The 11,875-nt window shown below is 44.2% G+C and overlaps 1 protein-coding gene across 1 annotated transcript; it reads left to right on the plus strand.

The window, feature by feature from the left end:
* Positions 1-658: 658 nt before the first annotated feature.
* Positions 659-5,284, plus strand: LOC309674559 (protein NDNF-like; the record flags this gene model as incomplete). The annotated part of the gene is made up of 3 exons (XM_082486630.1): positions 659-846; positions 2,798-2,931; positions 3,933-5,284. 3 exons carry the CDS (start codon positions 659-661, stop codon positions 5,282-5,284), a joined length of 1,674 nt encoding a protein of 557 aa, XP_082342756.1.
* Positions 5,285-11,875: the final 6,591 nt, after the last annotated feature.

Genomic DNA, 11,875 nt, shown 5'->3' on the forward strand with positions numbered 1-11,875 from the left:
CAGTAATAAAGCCTTCCTCCAAATGAGATACTTAGGAGATTTTAAGCTCTTAGTGTATCAGTTTAGGGATTCTTATCTAGGATGCTCCACTTTTCATCAAACAGCGTCTTACACTGCTCTGAATAAGTTATTCTGATCCCCTTCTCTACGCATACCTACAGTCACCATGGATGGAATAAAAATTAAATGGTCTCTGACAGAACAGCAGAAGTAGCGTTTGGGATATAGTGACCTCCTGTGAGTTTGAAAGTGACAGTTCCATTACAAATAACCCAGCCTTGAAATTTAGCAAGTGAACACTATAAGCTAGGAAAAATATTTTAAATGCAATTCTCCATTCATTTTGTCAGCAAAGTTGGGCTTTTTTCCATAACTCTTGTGATATTGCACTTGTGCTACATTGATTACATTATTCTATAATAAAAGACTTCATAGCAGCCTCTGCCATTAAATCTTTGCAGAGAAATCCTCTGAGAAATATTTCTCTGTGAACTTTAAGCAATTTAGCAAAATGGAGACTGGCACCGTTTGAATGCCTGGCTTGCTGTGATTATGATGACTACCAGGAAAGGCACAGAAAGAGAGGGTCAATGATTATTTTCTCCCCAAAGACAGCAGTTTCCATTCGCTTTTGTCATCCCACTTTGCAGTACTGAAGATGTCCCGGTTCTGGTTTTATCTGCCTCTCCATCTTCTCATGGCGGCTTGCTTGTGTCATTCCATAAAAGCACCCACCACCAGTTCCCAACAGAGCTTCCAGACCGATCTCTTCAACTTCTACCACTCCCTGATACTTGCTGATGGCAAGGAAACAACAATCCACCTGCTGAAGGATATACCTAAAAGGTAAGAGCAAATCACTCACTCCTATTCTCAGATACTTCCCTGTGACACTGATAGCTTCATGCTCCCAGTACAAGCCAAGAATTGCTGCGCGCCTGCAGAGCTCTATCAGCGCCCACTGAATTTCCAGAGAAATGCCCCATTGCTGTCAAGCTCAAGTGTCAATACATTGCCGATAATCTGGAACGACCCTCTGAGATGAAGTTTAGATTCACCTGTGCGTTTCAGGCAGCTTTCTGTGTGGTGTTTGTCAGAGCAGCAGCAGAGCTGATACAGAACGGGTGGGCTGCAACACCAGACAGTCGTGTCACAAAGAGCCTGGCTTCAGAACGGCAGAGGCAGTTGCTTGACATTCACTGTAAAATACAAGAATTTTACACAGCAAATTAACTGTCCCCCAAATCAATAGAACATCTGCACAGACTTCTTATCAGAAAAACTTCTGGTTTTGTTGAATGGCACTAAAGCTTGTGAAGATCAAAAGTGCTTTGCATGCGGAAATGCCACAGATTCTTCACGTCCCCAAAATATCTGCAAAGTGTTCTGCCATATCTAGAGATGTAGGTGATCTACCTATTACAACGGGCACTGCATCTTAGGTAGCAAAGACTGATCTGCTTGCTTGGGAAGAGATGCACGTCAAGTGCTTTATTCGGACTCCACTTTGGACAGCGAGCAATACATACAGATTTTGACATACAGTGGAGTAGAGTGGTCCTGGAGCAGAGAGTGAGGCAGATGGTTCAGGCTTGATATGCATTGCACAGAAAGAAACTGGAACACGGCACGTGTTATATAATGTGACAATGCTCATGAGAGCAAAACTAAGTGCTATCCTTGTTAAAGGCAAATGGGTATTGAAATCCCAGAGAAAAGTGAATTTTGCGGTGCTCTTGTGGCTTAACATTAAGATTGCAATTAGGAAGCAAAACCCCCTTCGGTTTAGCACGATCAGGTAAGGACCTTATGAACCCCAGTGTCAGCCAAACAGGAAACCAAGAGATGACAAGTTTTGGCTTAAAGTAAAAGACCCAAGAATGTGCAACTGTTTCCAGTGAAGCGTGACTCTGGCCCAGTAGCCATATCCTGAGAGTAAGCCAGACCTCTAGGCTGACATGACCTACCCATAACGACTAGGCTTGTCTCACTAACGAACAAAAAAAATCTTGAACCGCCTTCATTTAACTGCAGAGTGAGTGACCCGAGTCCAAACATTTCTGTGGCTGCATATAGTCCGTAGACACCAAAACAACAGAAATAGAAGACCAAAGGAGCGAGACAGGAGGCTGGGCTTTTATAATCAGCGGTCAAAATCTGACTGAGCAGAGTGATGTGGGCTCGTACTGCTCACGCACAGCAGCCTCTGTCACGAAGGCAAGTAAATTAGAACTGGCCTGGATGGAACTGCCATTGGCAACTGATAACGTTCGGGACTGGCTAAAACTATTCCATTCTATCCACTTTGTTGGACACTCAGGAAGCCCTAGATATGCAAGCACACGGGAGGGAAGATGGGCTCTAAGAGCTTTCACTGAACCCCAGTCAGGAAATCCTGCAAAAAAGTGTACCAAATTCCCCAGAATTATTAGCCAACAGGTGGTTATCTAGAAGGTAGTCAGTTTAATCACATCCATCATCCAAAATAACCAGGTAAGTACTGAGATATGATATTCAAGTGAAATGTGTTAAAATTCAGTGGGAAAAGTATTGTCTATGGTAAGTGGATAAAACTTCCAGCAAATATTTGTGGATTAGAAAAAAACCACACCACGTATTCTTCCCACAGCTGAAGATTTCAGGTATTCACCATCCCCTTGTGTTGATGCACCTCAAGGGCCAGCAGTCATTTCTACCCACCGTGGGGTGACCCACACCAGAACGGCTGATTACAAGGGCTCTCAGGCAGACTCGAATTTCCTGACTCTTTCCCACTGGTTTTAACCCACACCTACAGGTATTACTTTGTTTTGGAGGAAGGCAGAGCCCTTGCACCTTTCACAATAACAGTGACCCCCTGTGATGTTCCCATCGAATGGAGCATACTTGAGCACAAGGCTTCAGCAAGTTTCCTTGGAAAAGCAGCACGAGGTAAGACCTTCACTCTGCCTAAGCAGAGACAAAGAAAGCGTAAGTTATTCATAAGGAGTTGTCTTATAGGAAATTCCCCATAAGCTTAAACATCTCATGCTTCCCTCTTCTGTAAACTGCCATTGGCTGAAGAGGACATCCCTGTCTCCGTGGGTGAAACATGGGAGCCCATGGGATTTTTGCCATCAAGTAAATCAAGGATTACATGTGGAAAAAGTCTAAATCTAAGGGTAATACTTGGGAACAACCCTGGGTCTTTGGGGCTCTGCAAACCCAGATCAGCTTCATAAGCTGTTTGTACTGGCCCAAACTTCCCTCTGCTGCCTCAGGTCTTTTTCTGTGGCTTAGGCCACTTCAACCGGTCATTTTGCTCCCCACGGTGACACAGAGAAGATTTAGCCCTTTATTCTTCTAGGAATACCATCTACCACGGCAGTGGGCATTATGCTGCCTTTAGCCTAAGAGGAAATTCCATTCTCTTTCATGATTTTTTCAATTAATTTTTCAAAGTAAAATCTGAAAGCTGCCATTAACAAGTTCTTACCTGTCAGGCAGGTACACCTGCCCGAGGAGTTCAAACAATGTTCCTTTGAAGTCATAAGTTTTGCCTCTTCAGAGGAGACAACGGCACAAAACTAAACCAAAGAAAACTCCTTTCATAGAAAGTATGAGTCTCCTTGAAGTAAAGTACTCAAAGAGACAGCCATTGGAAGAAGAAAACCGTAGGGACATCAGACATGATACAAGTCAAGCTTTTGCAAGTTGTGGTTTAGTAAGTAGAGTCTTTTTGAAAACATAATTCTACAACTGCATTGCTAAACTAAAGGCTACTCAAATTTTATTTTAATAAATTGCCAGTAGCAAAAAGTATTTTTAGTTATAATTATTGTTTTCAGGAAGAATATGGGATGTTGCCCGACATATGAACAATAAAACCTATGCGATGGGCTTTATTTCACGTCTGTTAAAACAAAAATTACAAGTCTGCTTTTTGCCTGCAGGTGATCATGATACACAAGAGGTCTCAAAATCCCAGAAGGCTCCAAGCATGGTGTCCACCATTTTTAACTATAAGGGAAATTCTGTAGAGACTTACATGGGTATGTCTTCTCATTCTGCCCTTTACATGCTAGAGTTCTTATCCACTGAGCGAGACACACACATTACCGTGTATTTAACAACTGACACAACATCTGGGCACCTCTATCCAGAGCTTCCAATGGATCCACGCATAGATGTTATTGGCATTGGGCATACAACAGTGACTCTGACCTGGAAACACAGTCCCTCTGTCTTGCAACATAGAGAAAACATCCAGTACTGTCTTCTAGTTAATGAAAAGCACAACTATAAGAGTTTATGCGCTGCTGAGACAGCAATCAGATCCTCTGGAATGAAACTGCCACCTACATTAGCTTTGTCTCTCTCTCCATACCTTCTTGAACCTCAGCAGGTGATGATATTGTCCAATAGTGAATTGAGCATCATCAACAAGGTGAGCAGTGGGGAAGTCAGGCAGATATGCATGGGTACCAAGAACACTTACACAGTGCCCAACCTCAGTCCCAGCACTCAGTATTACTTCGACGTTTTTGTTGTCAATCTTCTTACAAATGCCAGCGCTGCTTACACCGGGACATTTGCAAGAACCCTGGAAGAACCTGAACCTAAGGTGATGGAGCTGAAAGATGGGAAAGTGATTCAGGTTGTCCTGGATGGGAAAAAACAGAAGTTCTACAGCCTGCAGTACCACGCAAGGCACAAGAAAATACAGTTCACCTTTCAGTTGTGTCGTGGCCAAGTACGGGTTCACATAACAAAGAACGGTAAAACGGTGGTATCGGAAAACATCTTGGGGCTGAGGTATTTCTCGCTGAAGGGAAAGCTGCTGGACACATATTTGGTGCAGCTGAGATCCACAGAGGAGTTTAACTCTTCTGTGAAAGTACAGGTGTCCCCCCATTTCCACAAGCCCTTATTCCCACTTCTTCCGGAGAGCTTAAAAATCAAGTCCTTCAGTAAACTGAGGACCTGCAACTCTGTCACCATCGCCTGGCTAGGAACACAAGAGGAGAGCAAGTACTGTGTGTACAAGAAAAGGATTGAAGAAGATCGTGTCTGGATGGAACTGCAAAGCGCAGACAGGTGCTCTGGGCCCGAATCTCGGCACAAGTCAGAGAAAGTGCTGTGCAAGTATTTCTATGATATCAATCTCCAGCGAGCCGTCACCACAGAGACCATCAAAGGGTTGGATGCAGGGACGCTTTACTTGTTTGATGTTTATCTCTTTGGGCCATCTGGCATCCCTGTCAGATATCACAGCAAAGTTGTGAAGACCAGAAAAAAATGTTGAAGGTTTTTAAAGAAAGGTTTTGAAGTGAGTGAATGAAGACTATTATCGAAATCTATGCCAATCCATACCATAGCCCGTGCAGTTTAGAATATGCTGACTCTCAAAGAATTTATGGAGCAAACATCTTAGTTGTCTAGATCATTATGGTTACTTTTGCATCTTCTCTCCTGTATAAGGTTTTTTCTCCCCCCCCTCAGCTGACTCATTCAGCCATCAAAAACAGACCTGTGAAACAAATCCATCTACATGGAAATAAAATACCCACAACAGCACCCATGAGAAATAGATTGGTTACCTAAAATGCTTCTGAAATCCAATACAGAAGTGATGGGAAATGCCTCCCAAGAAGCACACATCATTATTTTAAAGTCCCAGAGAGTTTTCCACTTTGTTTAACTCCAGCAGCTAACGAGGAACTGAGAGACCCCAGAAGTCAAGCTGCTCTTGAGAAACTGAACTTCCCCGCTGCTTGAACAGGGATTGAGACAAAAAGAAATTAAAAAAAAAAAAAAACAAAAAAAAAACCAAAAAAAAACCACAGTGGAACTAGCATAGAGCTCCACATCTTGAGTAAAGCAGGCTGAAATACATCTTCACCTATTACCTGCATGTTCACTTGGCTTTCATTTCTATAGAGAAGCTGCGCTTGGTTAGAAACAAACAACATTCAGGCCAGGAACTGGCTCTGGATCCAGCTTTTCTGGGGAGTATACAAATACATTGCTGTGCTGCTGCCCATTGAGGAAAGTAGCAAGTAAGGAATATTGCCATGGAAAGGAGGTTTTTATCTCTAGTCTCTGAGATCAAGCCCACGTCTATCACCGTGTGATTCCTGAGTGTAATATACTCACTCTTCACATCCTTAACCCAGCCTATATCAATGAATGAATTGCTTTAGGAAAAATTAAATGTGGTTTTCCTATTAAATATTATGGAGGGAAAATATTTGTAGTAAAAACCCTGACAAACACTTTTTTGGTGTCTTGTTTCCTTGATTACTTTCCTTAGAGGACAAGCGACAGGATAAAAAAGTTTGAAAAAATTAAGTCTTCGTAAAAAACCCCTTATGCTTGATTTCAATTATCAGCAGAAAATAGCTTGCACATAGGCTCTTGGCAGGTCTGGAACTTACATGTAAAGAGAGAAGATAGATTCACTGACCCAGAGGTTGCCAGAGAAATCTTGCCTGCTGTAATTCCTTTTCCTCTGCAGTGACACTAAGCAAAGATAGAAATTACTAATTCCATTATTTTACATTTCAGAAGTTCGCTTGCAATTCAGGTCGTCAAGGTTGTAGTTTATCTGAATTACTACTACCTCTGAGCACGCTTGGAGGCACCCGGTAAGGACTGCATCAGTCCTCTATGCCTACACAGAGGATACGTTTCCAGCTCCAAAGTCTTGAGAGCATTGTCCACCCTCTATGGTGCACACTATACATTAGCAGACTCATCAGTCCCAGAAGAAGGGTTCTGGCCTTTGCATGGGATCAGCTGCAACACCCAGGCTTTGGCTAGGCTTTACATTCCTGCAGGCTCTACTCTGGATTGAGCAGCGCCACGGCAGGAGCCGTGTGCTCTGTGACCTCCTCCCCGCGCTCTGCGGGCCTTCTGGCTAATTACAGGGGCTGGCAGCTGCACCGCCTTCTTTCCAAGGCAAGCCTTCACTTCATTTTGCTCCTGCCAAAAATAGCCTGAGCTCAGAGAGCAACAGAGGTCATCTCCACTTGGAAATCTTAATGTTTTCTTCTGCCTCGCTCCTCAATTTCAGGCATTTATATTCTGGATGAACTTCACTTAGATGCCCTACAAATGACTGTAATAACAACCATAATAATAATAGAGGGAGGACAGGAAGATCTGTTTAACTGCAGATACAACATACTCTTAATGCACTGCCCTTTGCCTGTCAGAGCATTAACCCTTGCTTTTGCCCTCTGTACACAAATGCCACAAAAATGTTACTTGGAAGAGGAAGACACATTGGCACCTTGCCTGATACGAGTGCCTCTACTGAAGAATATCTTTCACAACAGAACTGGCTTTAGACTTCTCAGCAAAACCTTGGGTTAGGGCTGTAGCCAAGAGGTCTGAGGAAGGGATAGAAGAAAAGTCTAGGAGAAGGCAGAAAGCAAGCTGAGCAGTCAGGGGTTTACACAAGGAAAGGCTTGATGTAGCGCTAAGTTAACTGACAGTGAATCAGAATCTGGAGGCAAGGAAGAGCAGGTTTGGAGATCAGCAGATATTTCAGGGGGACTTTGAGAAGAGCCAAGAGATTCTCCTCCTCCCAGCTCACCAGCTCCTCTTCACTCCACCTCTCCCTGGCCATTGCCACATGGCTGAGGCAGAGACCAGCGTGGGGCTCTGAAGACCTCAGCTTGCTGCTCCTGCAGCCCAGGCTGTGACATGAGCAGTGACTACTGCTGCTGCTGGGAGGGCTGATGCTAGTCCCTCGCTCACAGGAGGAGCTGCCACCTGCATATACCAGTCCCTCCATCAGCAGAGGCCCCTGCGCATGGGAGGGAGAGCCTGGCTATGGAGAGGAACATGCTGTTCTGTCAAAACCCGTTGCCTCTAAGATAAGCAGAGCAGACAACCTGCCCTCCAGGTAGCAGCCCACTCTGCTTATGCATGCAGCCAGCCATGGTCTGGAATACGCGCCCCAGGAGCGGCAGGGAATATTCCTCTCTGTTGGTCTTTCCACTGTGATTCTGCCCGTGTGCACCAAACCGCAAACGTGTTTTCAATTCACTCATGCCCATAACCTGTGTACAAGGGTGCACTGTTTTTTAAGTTGGGTGGGACTTTGCTGACAGCTGTCCCAGGAGTGAAGTTTCAGGGGTTTATCCACAACAAAGCCAAAGGTGCTGCGTTACACCATTAGTGCTCTCCCTCCCCCTACCTGCTGCCCATGTGCCCAGCTCCCTGCCTTCACCGCTTGGAAGCCCTTCTCTTTCAAAGCTGTTTGGCATCTTTCCATCTTCTCTCCCTCCCATTTGAGAAGTGCTTGCCTACTGCAATCTGATCATAAACGCTTCCCAAGCCACATTTACCTCCTTTATTTTCTTTGTTTTCTGCAGTGTTTCTTGCTGAATTTCTAGGGAAGCTCAGTTCCTTCAGTCCAGCCTGTCCTAAGCTGTCATCAGCTCTTCCCATCTGCTCCCCATCCCTGCTGAATCTGAGACACATAGGAAATACAAGCAGATACCTTCATGGAGAACATTTCAAGAGCACTGTTTTGCTTTTGTGGGTCATTTAAAGTAAGTCTTCAACATCATTATCAGGCCAAAGTATTTTTCCTAGTGTTCAGTGGTGGGTCCCAGCTTATGATAGCTGAAAGCACACAAATCTCAAGCCCTGTCACAGCTGAGAGCAAAGCCTGAGGCTATGCATCTCTTCCCAACACTTCTACAGAATTGCTCCCATTGTAAGCCACCCTTCCACATGGGAAATGGGGGTCTGAAGTACCAAAAACAGAGAGGGCAAGTAATAAGAGAAAACAGGTTTTGTATCCGTGTCCCCATTTCTTACGGGCTCAGCCTCACAAATCACCACTTGCATTCTGGAAATGAGGTGCAGGTATCTGAAACAGTGAAACAATAAAGCACAGGCTTCTATGTTTGCCATTGTGTATGCCCATAAGCCACAAACCAGTACAGCAACGGGCTCTTCAGCATCACTTTGCAGTATTTCATACAACTGCTATTGCTGGAAACTTTGAAACATAACTTAAGGCAGTGATAATTGCTTGTTTAAGTTCTATGCTTTGAAAGATACTGCTACTGAAAACCAGCATAGAAGTTTCTGACACCGAGTTCAAGGACTGATGACATTTATGAGTTAATATTTAACTGACACTGAGAATCATCTATTTTGTCATTCCTTTTTCTTCCTGTATTTAACATCCCAATTATTCATTCCCTGTTACTTTGAGTTTCCTAACAAATGTAAATACCCTTTCAAAGTGGATCTGGTAATCTTTTAGAAATTGCTCCCTATCTTCCCGCAAACACATTCAGAGATGCGTTCACAGCTTTGCGCAATTTTTTTTTTTTTTAGTTTCACCTTTGTATCTCTGCATGTTTTTTCTGACTAATGCCTTCCCACTAGGAAGACTTGCTTCTAGCTTAAGCAACATGTTAAAAATAGTCTTGCTCTTTTGGCCCCAGGTGCTGGACTGAAATCTTGCTCACTAATTGCTTTCAAAGACAGAGATGATGTGTTTGTTTACATGTATACACATCACCCCCATTTTGGGCTTCATTACTATTAGTTCTTGGGGTTTGGTGGGTGGAATTTATGAACCCTGGACACTGCAGTTAAACATCCTGACCACATGTAGCTTTGCACAAAGCTTAAAATCTAATTTTGAAAGTCAAATAATATTAGCACTGACAGCAAGTCCAAACCAGTGACCCCAAAATGCCAAAGGCTTTCAAGTGCTGGTACAGCAACTGAAGCTCTCTGGCATTTAGAGAAAAATGGATGACTTGGCAGCTGAACACAGATTCAGCAATGTAACAAACCCAGGCAAAACAAAATTGATTATTGTATCTTTGGGGGGTGAAGGTGAACAAAAGATGCACAACTGCTCATCAGTGTTACCTATCCTGCACATGCTGGATTGGGAAATCAATGGCACAACAAAGCACAGACAGGTGAATGCTCCAGGCATTTCCTGGAGAAGTCTGTCAAGGAATATTAAGAAACAGCATTGTAAAAACCAGCTAAATTTACTAGAAGAGGCAAATAATAAGTACGTCACACTCCTGCATTGCATTCTTCTGCGAAGAAACATGATATAACTCAAGGATGAGCCCAGAGGAGTCTGGGCTCACACCCGCTGCTGGCATGAGCCGCTGCCGCTCCAGCAGCCAAGGCTGGCTGAGCATCCATCCCAGGCAGCACACGAAATGCCGCGCTGCCGCCAGGCCCGCGAGCACGAGAGGGCACTGTCAGGCTGTATGAGAAGCAGAAAGAGCTTATTTGATAAGGCTTATCAGGAGAAAATATTTCAGCAAACTTAACAAGCCAAGCATCTTGCTGATAAGATTATTAAGGCAGAACGCATAGAAGAAAAATACAAGGACCTTACATTTTATTTTCTTTTAGTCTTCAAGTGTTCCAAGTTTGGGTTTGTCTTTTTGTTTATTTGTTTAAAATCAAAGGGCATAAGAATTAACAGCAAAGGAACAAAAAGACATAGGCACTTATTGGACGGACTGTAACACCACAGTGTTCCCAGTGCCTCTGAGAGGTTCAAGACTGTCATCACTGAAGGGGCCAAAGCTCCTATGAAACAGAGAAATACAGTGGTGCCAAGGGCAGTCACAGATTTGATGAGGTTAAAGTGGGGAGTTTTAGTTCAGACACGATCTGCCCAGCAAGTTGTGATCCCAGGCAACCCCGACAACTCTGTATCTGCTCCTGTAGTGCCCTTGCCCTGATGGAGGTTCTCTGGAACATTACTTTCCCGTCTCACCGACAACACTTGGCAGTGACTTACCTCCCATCAGAGCTGGGTATCCCACCAGCACTCTGGGACATGGGCAACAGATCCCAGTTTTTCAGGGGTTTGTTCTTCAGCGATTTTGGTCACCGATTTTGTGGCCTCTGCGAAAGACTGAGGATTTGCTTATAGGGACTATGAGCCATCCCTGGAAAACTGTATACCCTGTCCTGTACTGGTTTTGCTCTAGGGAAGGTTCTCTGCTGATCCTCTGCCTCAAAATTGTGAAAGCATTTGAAGGAGCATAGCCTGCCCCTGACTGACAGCAGAGTAGACCAAGGAGGTAAGCACCAGAGAACGCTGTTTCTTTTCGCAGGTTTTGGTATGAGCGACACGAGAGGCTCCGAGAAGGTGACCTGGGAGCTCAGTTTAAAAAGGTTGTTTCAGACTCCTATGGTAATTTGCTCTGAAAGCAGAGCACAGTAGGAAAGGAGACCTTCAGAGGCCAGGGTGGGAGTAGAAGAAAAGCATGAAGGGTCTGAAGGTAATGAGGTAAGACTTGAGTTTGTTAGAAGCTTCTAAAGAAAGGAAGGGCCCAGCCTGGATCCACATTTTGCATCTGGCTCCCATTTTTGTAAGTTGCCTACTATTCAGGAAGCCTTTTTGCCTGGACAGGGATTTCTCCAGACTGACATTCATTTTCATCAGGGCTCTGCAGGAGCCCTGAACAAGGCTGCCAGTCTGGCCCTTCCTGCAGCATTTTCCAGGCACCGGCACCACCGTGGTGACTGTGATACCAATCACTTTTTCATTCTCTTTCCAGCAGAAGGAAGATTGTGCTTGATTGAGCTTCACTACTGATTCATTTCTGTCTCCGAGGTTCAGTGCCAGCATACATAAACCCACTAAGCCCCTAGTGTTCCTGTAGCTCATGACTCACACAAATAGGAGAGCTCAGCATGCAGTGTGTTGTCTGTACCAAGACCGTGACTCTAAGGAAATACTCGATCTCTGAGTGTCCTTTAAAGGCTTCTGAAAATAACCACATACAGCATACTGTTAAGGTAATGTGCTGCAAGACCTGGATTTCACGTCTAACAGATCAGCTACATTAAAAAAAAACCAACAAAACCAAAACAAGGA

Source organism: Vanellus vanellus, assembly GCF_965231255.1.
Source record: "Vanellus vanellus genome assembly, chromosome: 7".
Classification (NCBI taxonomy): Eukaryota; Metazoa; Chordata; class Aves; order Charadriiformes; family Charadriidae; genus Vanellus; species Vanellus vanellus.